Source organism: Dermacentor andersoni, chromosome 7 (genome assembly GCF_023375885.2).
Source record: "Dermacentor andersoni chromosome 7, qqDerAnde1_hic_scaffold, whole genome shotgun sequence".
NCBI classification, from domain to species: domain Eukaryota; kingdom Metazoa; phylum Arthropoda; class Arachnida; order Ixodida; family Ixodidae; genus Dermacentor; species Dermacentor andersoni.
In genome coordinates, this window is record NC_092820.1 from 152,231,274 (window position 1) to 152,245,602 (window position 14,329).

At 44.1% G+C, this 14,329-nt stretch overlaps 1 protein-coding gene and 1 long non-coding RNA gene across 4 annotated transcripts; one reads left to right on the top strand and one right to left on the bottom strand.

The window, feature by feature from the left end:
- Positions 1–9: 9 nt before the first annotated feature.
- On the top strand, positions 10–12,694 carry LOC126533560 (BRISC and BRCA1-A complex member 2-like). Of its 3 annotated transcripts, XR_008613020.2 has the most exons (12): positions 10–236; positions 427–503; positions 626–717; positions 1,156–1,344; positions 1,439–1,513; positions 2,667–2,764; positions 4,329–4,428; positions 5,926–5,996; positions 8,060–8,142; positions 9,144–9,294; positions 11,219–11,337; positions 11,591–12,694. XR_008613020.2 is itself a non-coding variant. In XM_050180718.3 (11 exons), exons 1-11 carry the CDS (start codon positions 124–126, stop codon positions 11,274–11,276), a joined length of 1,107 nt encoding a protein of 368 aa, XP_050036675.1. In that variant the 5' UTR covers positions 10–123; the 3' UTR covers positions 11,277–11,359. The 3 variants fall into 3 exon arrangements, 2 of the variants coding, with proteins under 2 accessions (XP_050036675.1, XP_050036676.1); XM_050180718.3 differs by lacking the exon at positions 11,591–12,694 and having other exon boundaries at positions 11,219–11,359; XM_050180719.3 differs by lacking the exon at positions 11,591–12,694 and having other exon boundaries at positions 2,670–2,764; positions 11,219–11,359.
- Positions 5,164–11,278, bottom strand: LOC129385550 (uncharacterized). The gene is made up of 2 exons (XR_008613021.1): positions 11,192–11,278; positions 5,164–5,401 (listed from the first exon to the last, which is right to left on the bottom strand). It is a non-coding gene; the product is annotated as an uncharacterized lncRNA (long non-coding RNA).
- Positions 12,695–14,329: the final 1,635 nt, after the last annotated feature.

A 14,329-nucleotide genomic window follows, 5' to 3' on the forward strand; every position in this document is an offset into this window, starting at 1 on the left:
TACTCGATTTGAGCAAGCAGACGGAAACGTAGAGGAAGGTAAACACGGGAGCGAGTGAGCGAGCTGTGCGCCCAGAGGGGTTCGGGTATCTCGAAGGGGTCGGTCCCGTCGACAGAACTGAAAATGGACACTGTGTTCGCGCCTCGGGTTCGCTGCTACCTGAAGAATCTTCTAGAACATACGATGCAAAATCTGACAACACCGCACCCGATCCGCCTGGTCAGCGCTAGCCACGGGTAAATGGGCGTATTACCTAACGTACTAAACCTGCAATGCGTGCGGGTTTGCGAGGTTGTTACAACGCACTGCATATTTTGGTCCATTGGTGTGCGTTACTAATGTAAACGCTGTTCGTGCGTTCGCATGCTGTGCATTGCTGTAGGAACAGAATTTGAATTTTTTGAACCCGTGTTCTTGCATTCGTAGGGGTCCAAAGGATGGAACCAAGCAACTTTGCGACAGGTTCAAGATATCCCTGCCCTATGCCGGTCAGACTGTGACATGTGCGTTTATTTATTTATCCTCCTAGATGCAATCAGTGCGGCGAGTTTGCTAGGCGTTTATGTTGGCGTGTTATTAACTGTTCATCACTAATACGCGCACGCGCATGCTGGTCTTTTATCAGGGGAAGTAATTTTTCAAGCACACAAGCCAGATCTTCCGCCAGATTTTATCTTCGACGATACATCATTCCTGCCAAACATAGAGGAAGTGCCCGTAAGTTTGCCTCGTTTGCATCACATGACTAATTATGTGCTTTGTTGCTATTTGAAATAAAAAAAATAAAAAAAGACTGTTTTTGTGCAAAGATTCCAAGGATGTAGCTAAAGTCCAAGAGTTCCATGTATTATCGAATTCATCGTATCAGTGATCTCATTTCTTCGTAACCTTCTTTATCGCTTGTCAAAACAGTATCAGATTGTTTGGTGTTGTTTTTGTAACTGTCAGCGTCTTGATTTAAGTATTGTATTCTGTATTAGCTGTATTACGTTTCTTAATCTATTAATCCAGGAGGTCCCTCCCGCAGTTTGTAACGTTAGGATTTGCTCCTAGTGTATTCCCCAATTTGTTACCACTGTGAACTCATAATAATGTTTGATTGAAATAATTTACCTGCACTTAATTCCCCTCGTAACCACTTGTTGTCTCCAAAAGAGCCTCTGCAACTGGGACTCCGACGACGACGAAGCACTGACAAATGTAATCCAGGAGTTGCTGGAGCAGTACCGCAAGCACCAGGTGTCAATGCTCGACGATTCACCGAGGCTGCAGTTCGAGTACTCCTCTCTAGTCCACCAGTCCGACATTGCCGAGTCAAACATACAGGTGCACCTCAACAAAAAGGTAACTTGCCGCTCTGTCATTGTTCTCATAGATGTGAACAAGTCGCTGTTGCAGGCGCAGTGTAGTGAACAAGTTTTGCTCGATTCTGTTACAGAATCCTGGGAGTCCAGTAAGGTTCTGGATCACGTTGCCCATCGACTTCTCCAAACTCCCTCCCGTGTTCGCAAAGGTTGTTCTTGCCATTTCATGATTGCTGTTTTGTTTGTTTGTTTAAAGTGATGAGAATCTGCAGCATTGCCATGTGCCATTAGCTTCAGGTTCAGGTACTGTGTTTGGCAGAGCAGCTAAGAAAGCCTACTTGTGCAACATTTACCTGCTATGGCTCTGTGTTCATCATGTTTCATGGTTTATTTAACTTCTCCGACTTGTGGGCAAGCTTTACAGTTATGTCACTGCAGTAGCAAACTGTGTCTTACGTTACAAGCATTCAGCCAGTATCAGCAAGAGCAGGTGACAACACGTTGTTCAGTGTTTCATAAAATGGCTGCTTTACTTAAAATACCGTATTTACTCATGTGAGACCTGCACTCCGCTTTAGAAATTTGAACAAAGTGTGCAGACTTTGCATGAGCCAAGCTTATTACTGCCACACCATGTACTGGGCTGTTACTGCTATGAGTATACGCACTTGCTGATGACCCCCTAGGAAAACTTTTACTGTCTACTTTTTATTGCGCTCGCAGTAGTAGCTCAGTGGCTATGGCATTGCGTTACCGGACTCGAGTTTGCGGCAGCCACATTTCGATGGGGGTGAAATGTAAAAAAAGAATCTGTGTACTTATATTTAGGTGCACGTTAAAGATCCCCAGGTGGTCTAAATTGATATGGAGTCCCCTACTACCATGTGCCTTGCAATTGTGTTGTTGTTTTGGCATGTACAACCCCGTAATTAAAAAAAAAAGATTTTTTTACTTTAGCTGTTGCCACCATTGAACTTAGCCTGCCATCTTACAAGCATTGACACAAATGCCCATCGATAAAACATTTTTTTTTTCTTCTGGGTTTCTGAGCTCCTAAGTGAGGTGGTGCGTAAGTTTTGTGCATCAATAGACATTATGCTAGTAAATGCAGTAGAGTTAAAAATACAGATTTTTGAAATGTGCTTGATTGAGAGAGCTTGCTGTTGGACTAGTTGGTCAGATGTATTTAGAGTGAAAATAGCATAAACTAACGAGTAAGGAAGGTACTCACAGCACTGTTTCTTTATATTTCTTGTCCTGTGTGTTTGCACTGTTTTCAATATAGGAAAGTGTTTAAGGCGTGATGTGTTCAACAGTGTATCAACCTTGCTTAGTGGTGGAACACACTTCTTCCCCAAAAAGGAGAACCTCTCCGAAGACATGGCCGTCCTGCAAGTCACATTTCAAAGTCCGGAGGGGAGCCGCATATTGCCACAGCTATTTCTGTCACCACGTGTTGAGTAAGCATTGAAGTTCTTTCTCACTGATGTCTCTGCATTGTTCATTGTTCTTGGCAGTAGTGAGGTTGAGCTTGTCGTGCACACAGCGGACAAATATGAAAGGAAACACAATTTGCATTCCAGACTGGCAAGTGCTCCTGCTTCCCGCAGTGAACTGAAAATGTACCATGTGACGCTTTCTTGAACACAAGAACTAATGATTAGCACACATCATCAAGTCGTGCTACAGCTCTTACTTTAGCAGTAGTAGTTCGAATGTTGATTAGCTGTTTCCCTTCATATTCTCACTGGTTCACTCTGTTTAGTCAGATTCTTTTACATCACCTTGTCACTCACCCTACACCTTCTGAACTGTTTTGCTGTAGAAATTATTCTGAGCAGTCGCACCATTTCTTTCAGAAAAGCAGCTTGAAAAATAGCATCCCACATGCTTCATGTAAGAAAGATGTGCTGTTACGTGCGTAAGCCAAGCAAGATCCTTATTTTCCGCACCCACATACACATGTAAAAAAAATGCTGTTGTGGAGTTTTAGAAGCAAGTAACATAAGCACCTTAGTGCACTCAGATGATAGTAATACCACTGCACAAGCACAGAAACCAAACTTGGCTTGGATAATGTCTGCTGACTATCGGATGTGTACTTCCAGAACTCCCTATTCTGAAACTCTCTCTTTTATCTACATTATGACATAAATAATGATACCAAAATGGTAGTTGCTCACACAGGGCAATTATGACCTGAGGCACCAGGTTTGTTTCCTGCATGTTTTGGACACCTCATGTGAAAAAGGCATGCTGTTATATGCGTTTATCAAGGAAAATCTTTGCTTCTAGCACCCCCCAAAAAAGAAAAAGTTATTAGGGAGATTTAGAAACAAGTGACACAAGCATCGAAAAAACCCAGACTGAGCAAACCCAGAGAGAGGAGAAAATGTGCTTCTGGAAGTATACAACAGATGGCAGAACCACCTTGGAGCTCACCAACTTAGCGTTAGTGTGCACATCCGAGTGGAGAGCGTACGAGTACGTCAGTGACTCTGAAAGGGTTAAACTTTCTTCTTCCCCAATTGGGACACCAACGATGATGTCGAAACAAGAGTTGCTCACATGGAGCCATTGTGACAAAAGGCATCCATTTTTAGCACCCAGTTTATGTACAATGAGTTTTGGACGCAGCTCATGTAAAAAGACATGCTGTTATATGCATCAGTCAACCAGCATCCTTATGTTCAGCTCAAAAAAATAAAAAAGGAAAGAAAGAAACAAACAAAAAAACAAGAATAATTCATTACGGATTTCTAGAAATGTGTCATGAGCACGTTAGTGCACCCAAAAGGCAGAGTCTATAATATTACACAAGCACATAAAAAAAACTTGGCTCAGGTTCTTTTTGTTTGCAGCGTGGGTAGCATGCACATACTTTCATTGCAGCACTTCTAAAACTCCCTGTTGTGAAACTCTCCCTTTTCCAACTGGGGCACAAACAATCGTACCAGATGCAAGTTGCTGACCCAAGGCCACTGTAAAAAGGGGCATCCTTACTTTTTTCGCACTTGAACATAGGGCACTTGGTGGCTCTCTGGCGGTGAAACTCCCAGCCTTCAACAAGGACAGCTGCCTCATGGATTACGTGCCACAGGTCAAGGAGTTGCTTGAAAAGAAGGTGACCCAGGATCCATTGCTTTATTAATCCTTTATGGACGAGTGTTAAAAAATATTTTTTTCTCACTGAGTTTCGGTATTGAGTGCATAGTGTTCTTACAACAGAATTATATGGACTCTTGAGGCGTCGGCACCGTGGTCATCATGCTGTCCCGCTGTTGATAGCGCAAGTGATGCCAGCGTGTGGAGAAACAACGGTGACTTAGTGCTCTGCTTGTGAGCCCCACGCACCTTGCACGAGTGCAAAATTTGGCTCGGCATATGCAGCAGCATATGCTATCCGCGGGATGAGTTTTTTTCAGCTAGCTCGAGGGATGGTTCAAGACCACCTTAGAGGCTTCTAATAAGACAATTAGACAATTACCAGCCTTGCAGCTTTGCCAGGATTGTTTCAATAGTGTGTGCTACTTGGTATTTATATTTCCAATTTAGCCAAAGTGAAATTTCACTGGAGTTGTTCTTCAAAGGGTTACGGGAGTGCTGACATGAGCATTTGGAACTTGTCACTTTTCTGCCTTAGATGTATCACCAGTCCCTCTGAATCGAAAAACATACTGTCGAGCATCAGACAACTCTAAACAATTTACTGTAACTCTTGTTTCCACAAACCAGTTTCTTTTTCGGTACCCAGGAAGTATATACATCACAGCAGCACGATACACCGGCTAACTTTGTTCCTGTGATCGCTGCTACTGACAGATGTGGGCACAGCCATAAGAAATGTGCACAGCACAGCACAGTTTTCAGTCTTTTATTGTTTTAGTTTTTTTTTTCTATGAGCAACATAATCATACCTATATTCATGGACATCCTTCTGTGACAATGACGTGACAATAACAAAAAGCTGCAGGGGTGGAGCTTTTACATACTTGTGTTACTGTGCCAAGAATTATGGCAGAATTTGACAGCGTTTCTGGTTTCTTGGAGCAGATACCGAGTCAGCGTATCTTCCACATGTGACTGTTTGCCATTTGCTGAAATGCAAGAAAAAAAAATAAGCTTCAGTGAAATTCAATGCTGTATTCTGTTTTATTTTGCTGTCGTAAACAATATGTTTGTCTTCTCTTCCCAGCTTACACTAACGCGGATGAGAATACAAGACTTATTTCAGGGGTGCTCTTACTTGTGAGCACTTTGCCTCCATAGCTTTCTCAACATTGCCACAAGATGTTGTCCACAAGTTGTAGCCTTATTGCCTATACCTCGGTAAATCTTGCTGTGTGTCATGATGTCACAATTGTGTAGGAGACCAACGGTACCAGTTGATGATTCCAGTGCCACTTTTAGTATCAAACTGCAATATGTGATAAGTGCTTCCCAACCTTTGTGAATGCTAAATCTAATCCTTTTATGTGCAAGAAGCACATGGTTAGAGTTTCTACAACTTGTAAAATTATACGTCGGTGCTCCTTTAAACATGCTCATGTTTCTCCCTATATGATGGGCACATTCTCCAGTCTGCGTTCTTGTCTGGACGTCTTTTTTTTTTTTTTTTCAGGTTGAACAGGTGTCAACATCATTTGCCAAGCGTAAGGAGTACGTGGCAGCTTTCCTCAACCTCTTCGGCAGGTATGATCGCCATGTTGAATGCTGAATTGAGTTGTTCCTTGCCTTAGTCACAATTAGATGAGCATTGAAAATATCACAGGTACCCGAATGAACTTTTGTTTCAAGCACAGCCTTCCTTCTTGAAGCAAAAAAAGGAAATGCAAGGGCCCTGTGACAAGTTGCCAAACAAGTGTTACATGCAACAGTGTTGAGCTTTTGTTTTGACAGATCACAAACCACACTAGCAACACAGCTTGTTGCAGTGACAGTCAATGCATGCCAGTGGAGACATCACCTTACTCACTCGTAAGCTACAATTAGTATCAGTACAATCAGTATACAAGTTGAGCCTCACCACAACAAATCCACATTCAACACTAAATACCTGTTATATAAAATATTCATTACCAGTGTGTATTCATTACATGCCGAGACTGGTGAGAAAAACTTTAGATTTACTTCGTTGTCACTGATGATTCATTATATGCGCGATCGAGGTTCGACTGCATGAATCGTGATATATTTGGTCACTTCGTGGGTAGTGTCATTCTGTCACCGCATCACCGAGAAATGTACAAGCACTGTAGTCGGTCTTTACATGCATCTGGCCGCGTACGAGCAGGCATGCAAATAGCGCACGAAATCTGCAATGAAGGGTTATTGCTACAAGAGGTGGCAAACCTTGAGCTCCCACAAAGCTTCTACGCCATGGCAAGGCAGTGCTTGTACAGTTATGCCTCACCAAAACTCAATTAGCTCATAGGTTGCGTATCGCACAAAGTTCGCAACTTTCTACCATCATTACACAGAATGCAGTGCTGATGCCATGCTGCATTCCTGGGGCATGCCAGTGCCCTATTGCTGGAGGAGAGAGAGAAGGTCCCTACTGAAAACTGCATGCTACTCCAGGTTAACGTGGTGATAGACGAAATTATACATACAAGACATACAATAGACACAAAACATGCAGAATTGAAGTATCTAAATAGCAGTGTCTTGCATAAAAAATCAAAAGCACCTTCGTAGTGTGGGACACACAGGCGGCACTAGTACGTGGTCCAAGTTATGTTACACTTTTAGGTGTGATCCCCGAGGTACATTTAGCATGAACAGTGGACAGTCCTTTGGACAGTCCATAGACGTTGATACAGGAGATTAAGTGTGGTGCATCCTCTTGTACATTGCATGCGGAGCACCGCTACTACTGTTTTAATACTTTTAAGTTCAAACTTGGAGCACAGGCCTTGAAAGCAGCACCCCTGATGCCAGTTCCCACAAGTTCCAAGGCAATCTTAGCCTTTAAATTGGTCACAATGTAAGAATACAGTGGAAAATGCACCACTGCCCTAAATGAAGTAGAATTTATGCAGATGTGTCAGCCACATATGTTCACTCATTTTTGCGAAGTTGCAGCAGAAGCAACCTTTTTTGAATATTGTTCCTCGGGAAGTACGTTTTGCACAGAGGCACAGAACACGGAGCAGTGCGGTGTTGCTTTTTCCTGAATTCCTGGCTTGTCACTGGGTGTGTAAGAGTGTCACAGCTCATCAGGCACGTGAGTGTGCAAATTTGTCATCCTGCACTTCAAGGCAGTGCTCATGCTTAAGAGATAATGCGTTCGAATCAGACCACTATTATTAAGTTTTCAAGTGATAAAGTGGGTAGAGACCACACTGTCAACAAATGGAATAATCTTTATGCTCATGTCATTGAGCGAAAATGATTTGTATCGATTCCAGGATCCACTAGAATTGTGAAGACTGTCAAATCGGTTTGTTACGTTTACTTGTGTTGTTGAACACAAATTTATTTGTTTTTAATAAATGGTGTTGCTAACTGTGTGTGCTTGGTTTCATTGTCTTCTGAATGTGTAATCTCTTCCACACTGCCAAAATCCTAATTATTGGGGTGAGCAGCATTTCAAATAATTAAATATTGTAATGTCATACCACCACGTATCAACATTGCTTTTTGTCAGATTGGCAGATAAGGTCTAATACTATCTCATGTCGCAGTTCATTAGTTTTTGCTAGCTTAATCACCTTGTTTTCTCAAAACTGCCTTGGCCTTTGCTCATGTTGCAGGAACCTTTTGGAGTTTGACGCAGAGGGATTTGCAAGTCTGTCATTTCTCTTCGAGCATGATGACTTCTTTTTCATCCTAATCAGTGAGTATCTTATTTTGCAGCGAGGAATACAAGAAAGTGTCAATCTCTGGAATACTTTTTTTTTTCTTTCTTCCATTAGGGTAACCCAGCAAACAATTTTGATTGAGGGCATCATCTGCTAAATTGCTGCTAGTAATAGCGTAGGTGGTGTGCTGAGTAGTGCTGCATACGTAATAGTATTAATAAACTTATTCGCATTCCAGCATTGCCAAAATCTAAGACAACACAGGGTGTGCACATGTCTTTAAAAAAATAGGCTAATTTGGATATGTTTTAGTGAGCAGTTTTTCATTGCTGACTCTTATAACTGTTCCAAACAGTGGCCCAAACAGCATTGAAACTAATAAAAGCTCTGGTTCGAAGCAGGCTCACCTTGAAGTATAGCCACTAATCAGTGTTACGTTAACCATTACACAAGTGTTTACCCACCGGAAAAACATATTCTGCTCAACTTTGTCTTCTATGATCAAGCTCCTGTCAGAATTGCATCCCTTCATCCGATCAGTTTGTGAAAAGTGAGCATATCGCTATGCCATATGCTGCAGTCCCAGCCACTGGCCTCTTTTGTGCCAATAATCAAGACAAAGGCTGTCTCAGATGTAGCTTATGTTATACTCGAATCTTGTTATAACAAAGTCACGTCTGACAGGAAAAGGACATTATATCCAATATTTGTTTTAAGGTTGTATTCAATATATGATGATATTGGCGAGAAACATTTTAGATATGCTTCATTAATTCGGTAATTCATTATATCCATTAAATCTTTATATTGTGGGATAACGGATATAACAAGTTGTCAGATATCACGAAGTAGACCTGAAATGTTTTTTGCCCATTTCAGCTTCATGCAGGATGCAGTTTCGTTATAATGAGATCTGACTGCAATGCATCAGTTGCTAGATGCTTTCCTGAGCACCTAGTTTCCCAGTTGGTAATTGTGACAATTGTAACGACTACGTTCGTGCAACAATCGTGTAAGACGCCTGCCTCTCCTGCAGTTGCCATCCCGCGGACTTTCCCGCAAGACAAGCCGTCCCTGACGTTTCAATCGGCGTACCACACCAGCTGTGGATGGCCCTACAGCATTACCTGCACGGACTACCCGTACAGTCCAAGGTGGGAGGCATCCGAGATGGCTGATCGAGCAAGGTATGTGTGCCTTCGATTCGTTCTGATTAGTACTCTCACCATATAGTAGCAGAGAAAACCGGAACTCTGCCCAGCACCCTCTGACATTCGAACTCGTGCCCCTGTGGGAATTTGCACTTAGGAGCTGGATGCACTAGCTGCTGAGCTACTGTGTAGCTCTGGCATATGGTAATTTGAGTGGTGTCTCATGCCCCAAACGTACTGTAAGATTTGTGGCTTCTCTCCCTGTATTTCAGAGGTCACAACGGGCCTCTGAAATACATGTAATACAAGGTAGAGAACATCATCCCTCTTTCCTACTAACAGGGAACATGATCCATATGTTTGACGCGAAAGCATCAAATGGCCTATTGGGTGAAAAATGAGGCAGTGTCTGTTGCAGCGAAACTTTCCATGAACTGCAACACCACGTGACAAGCACGCAAAGTGCGCTCGTGGTGCTGACTCAGGCCTCGATGGAGCAGAGTGAGAGAGCAAGCGAAAGGGAACACCTGCTGCCGTGGCATTGCATGAAGGGAGAGGGAATCGTTGCGACTCCACGTCACCCTCGCTCTCGGAAGCCTGTGTTATCCGTGCATTCCTTGTCTGTGCGAGCTTTTGCCTGCATTCTAGCTGTGCCTTGGTAAAGCCAAATCAAAACTCACCAAGCATCTCAATGCTCACCTGCACGCAAGGAGTTCATAACTCGAAGGACCGCTCAGTGGCGTTTAATTGGACATAAATGCTTTCGCATTGACAACTCATAAGAAGTGCTTAGGTGTGTTCTCGGATTTTTTGTCAAAATGTGTAAAGAACAGAGATGATGACGTATGCATGGTGTAAAATTTGTCGGACGATCTCACCGCTGCCACCATTTGTAAGGGTTGAAGGTCGTAGGGAGGAACTTGGGAGGACAGGACTAAGTGAGCAGGATTTATTTACATGTTATTTACATTAGAACATGGGATACATTTACACAGTCTAGCGTGACTCCCAAATGGAGCCCGCAAAACGAAGCATACAGCATGCGAGCACGAAGCTCCAAACACACCCAGTACACTGCTGGTCGAGCACAATGACGAACACGATCACAGAGCACACAGACGAGCACACCCTAGCAGCCGACAAACAGCCGCTTATAAACACTCCGTTCTCCCTAAATCCCTAGGTGAGGGAAACGGCTGTCCAATCGGACTGTCCATAGTCGTTGGGGCGTAGTCGACCCGACTTGGAGGAGGAGGGCTCACACACACACGTACGCACTTTGGATTCCCAGAACCCGAGTTGAGCGCGTCCCCGTAGCCAGGTGGTCACGCCTGACCCCAGCCGGCGCCTCTAAATTCGAGAGCTGCCTTTCTCCTGTAGTCGCCACGCGTGTCAGCAGACTGTGACGAATCCTGGGGCCCACGTACCGCAAAGCACCCTTTTGTTAGGGAAGCTCTTCTTGCCACTGAAGTAGCACCATGAAGACCCGGCAAATCAACCAACAATACACGGGGTGCCAAACGTGGCCAGTCCTGCTGTCGTAGTCTCCAGTTCTCCAAAGGAAGTTCATGGTCGGTTAGCACTGTTGCCTCGCTGGTTCTCTGAAGGGCGTCACCACCGTGGATCGATCGAAGCACCTGCAGCGGGCTGAGATAGTTTTGCAGAGCACTACCCCTGCAGGCCGATCCTAACAATGGCAAGGACATTCTTGAGAACATGGTGGTGTTCACTACGAAACTCTGCTGCTGTCCCAGTAAATGAGTTCAACACTGGAGGAATCGCTGAAGTATACCTTTTTTTTCTGCTTTGTTCGTATTAGCAGTATAAATATATCTTGCAATTATGCACTTCTAATACACTTGTCTCCTTTGCTGTGTGTGTGGGCTGGGAGTAAATAAACTCTGTACATTTTCATTGAAAAACAAAGTATCACCAAGTAATCTTTGCACTATTTGTGCAGGACCTTCGTGATGGAGTATGTCCCGAGCTTCCAGACCAGCTCCGTGAAGAACCGCTGAAGTGTCCCACTGCTCCTGTGTTTTGAAAAAACACCTGGTCTTTTAATTTTTGTACATACAAGTAAATACTTCCCTTTTTTTTTTTCATGTATTGCGCTGTGTGCCTGCTGATCTCTATACTCCCGTTTTACCAGTTGCGTGCACTACAGCAAAGGCAATGGCTCAGCCAATCAGTGACGAGAGTCGGCTGCATCTTCTAGAGAAACGAAGAGTGTGCTATAATAATCTTTGCGTGAAACTTCAATTCACTTGATGATGCATGGATGGCAGTGAGAAACAGACAATTAAGGGAGTTCTGGTGGTTCTTTTTCCAGGCTGGCTTATGCGACCTGCAGCTGTCTCTGAACTGCATGGATTTGTTGGTGAGGTGGAGCATGTATGCTGAAGGATGCAGATGAGGTGTTCTCGGTCGTTCTTGTGACTAGCACTGGACGCACCGAATATCTGCATGCCTGGAACTGTGATGAGACAGCTTGTTAGTAACTGTGCCAAGAATGATGTCACCTACTGGCGCCGGCACGCCCGTTGAGGTGTTGCTCGAAATCTCGCCAAAAGGTTGCGTGCCTAAAAGCAAACAAGTGAGAATACCAGCCCTGTTCTGTCAAACACTCAGTCCATCGAAGGGAAATATTCTCATCCTTCCAAGTGCAGGACAAAGCTACAAAGCAAACCCTTACAGGTTTCTCAGAAACAAAGCTTCGCAGTTGAAGCAAAAGTTTGTCCTGTTCTAGGGTTCGAACCCGGGACCACCTTTCTGGGACGGTTGCTGTACTATCTGAGCTAACGATGAATCTAGCAGATCGCAGCGTGAGGGTGAGTTAATCAACATTTCGAAACACAGGAACACTGAAACAATTCATTGAAGCAATCCATTGCTTGCTGACACTCTTCACACTTTGCATATACCGATATCAGTGAGCTGCAACATTCATCACCATTGAATACATACAAACAACAGATTGCTGCAAAGCTGGGCATTGTCACTGGATGGCTGTATTCTCAAACAAGGAAATAACATCCATATAGGAGCCAGTTCAAAAGAGGTATGTGGCAACGAAACGTTCGTGGTTTGCATTATGAAAGGTTTTTATTACAAAATCAACTGCATTATGGCTGTGCACCACCTTTTTTTAAAATAGGAGTACAGACCAAGAAAAAGCTTTTTATTTTCAGCTTGAACTAAGCCAAGTGGGCAGTACGAAAAATGTGGTACATGCCATAAAAACTAAATACATATGCCAGGATTGAGGTCTCTACAATTACAACCACATAGCTGTGGCAGACAGTTGGGCAGGCTGTGCACTAGCAGCGAATTACAGTATTCAACCGAGCTGAAGTTGATCACAACCTAGGGAGACGAGAAACAATGCAAAAGCTGCAAGCTTGTACCTAATTAAAACAGTTGATTTTACGGCTTACTTTCCTTCCACTGTCTTGTTCTTTGTCTGCATTCTTCGGAGAAAAAGTCATCCGGCACAAGGAAGAAAAGAAGAATATTTCTTAAGTATCTGCATATATAGACAAGTTAGCTCACTCGAACTCCCTCCTGTGAATCTGAACAAGTTGAGGCAGGCCTGAGTCGCAGTACAAGTCCCAGTGAATTGAAACTTGTACAAGTCTGAGGGAGTTCCAGTCAGTCTAAATAAAATTAGACTCCAATTGTTTTTATGTGCACAAGCCTGTATGTGAGGTTGAGTCGCTGTGACGCTGAGTGAATATGACAAATGGGGTTGAGACTATGATCCCGCGAGTCTGAGTTGGTTTGCGATTCTATCGATTCTGATTGAGCCCGAGTAAGCACGAGTCCATGAGCCTGAGATTCTGAGAGATCAGATGAAGAAAATAAACTTTATTAAAAAGAATGCTCCGGCAGTTTTGGTTGTAGTGGCCTCAGATGGTGGCTCGAAGTCAATTTTAAACTGTGCGAGGAAGGCTGGACATGGACAGAAACATAGACTCACACACCAAGTGTCTACTTCGGAGAGAACTTGCTCAAGTCCGATTTTGGCAAGTCTACAGGTCCAACTGATTTTTCTGCACTTTCTGACTAGCTTAGGAGGTTCTGCACTTCACTACTAGTTTCATCAGTTCAACACAGCGGCCAAGACATTTTCTATTACGTTTTCTTTTGCGCTTTATCAGATAACTATCAGATAACACGCAAAGAAATCGCCAGTTAAACCCTCCTTTAGGGCTACCGGGTGACCGTTTCAATATGCGCGCCAAACGGGGAGCGTTCTTTTTTTTCCCCTCTTCTTGTTCTCAGGGTTCTTTCACAAGTTATCTATCCGGGTCTTTCTTTTTTTTTTATAATGGTCACAAACCGTCGACGTACGCGCCGGTCAGCCTGGTGTGCATGCATAGTTGCAGTAGTCATGAGCCCGTATGACCGTATGTCGCCGAAAGCACGCCGAACGCGCGCTGTATAAATCGTGCTTTCGTTTTCACTCCGCGCATAGCTTCCTTCTAGAGTGCCCGTACTAATTGTAACCCTAGCTGTCGATTCCTTTAGAGCGCGCGGCGCCTTTTCGACAACTATTAGACTTACCCACGCCCCATGACTTCTAAACAAAACCTAAACCAAGGAATTTGGCGCGCTTTTTGAATTCGCCACATTATGATATGCTGTAATTCATTATGCACGTGTGAGGGATTGAGGCGCGTAACTCCGCGATTACGGAGTAGCCACGGCTAACGGAGCAAACAGAAACACGTGGACAAAACTATCGTGTTTAAAGAACGCGCGCGTCGCGAATCGTCAGCAGGCGTGACGACACGGCTTGTTTTTCGAAATCGCGATCGAAACGTAAACTGGCTATTATCGAGTATCGGAACAGCGCCACGTTCGCGTTCAAAGGACTCAGGAGCCGCTCGCCGGCGCCCGGAGAAAGCGAGGGGCAACCCCCGGTTCTCATTGCACAGGATGGCACCGGCTTGCCGATCCTCCGCCGTCTGCTTCCGGACAACGGCGACCGTCGTCTATTTGACATCGCGCAGTAGCGGTTTTTATGAGGTCAACGAAACAGACGCCGGCGTCGCGCTCCGGCCCTCTG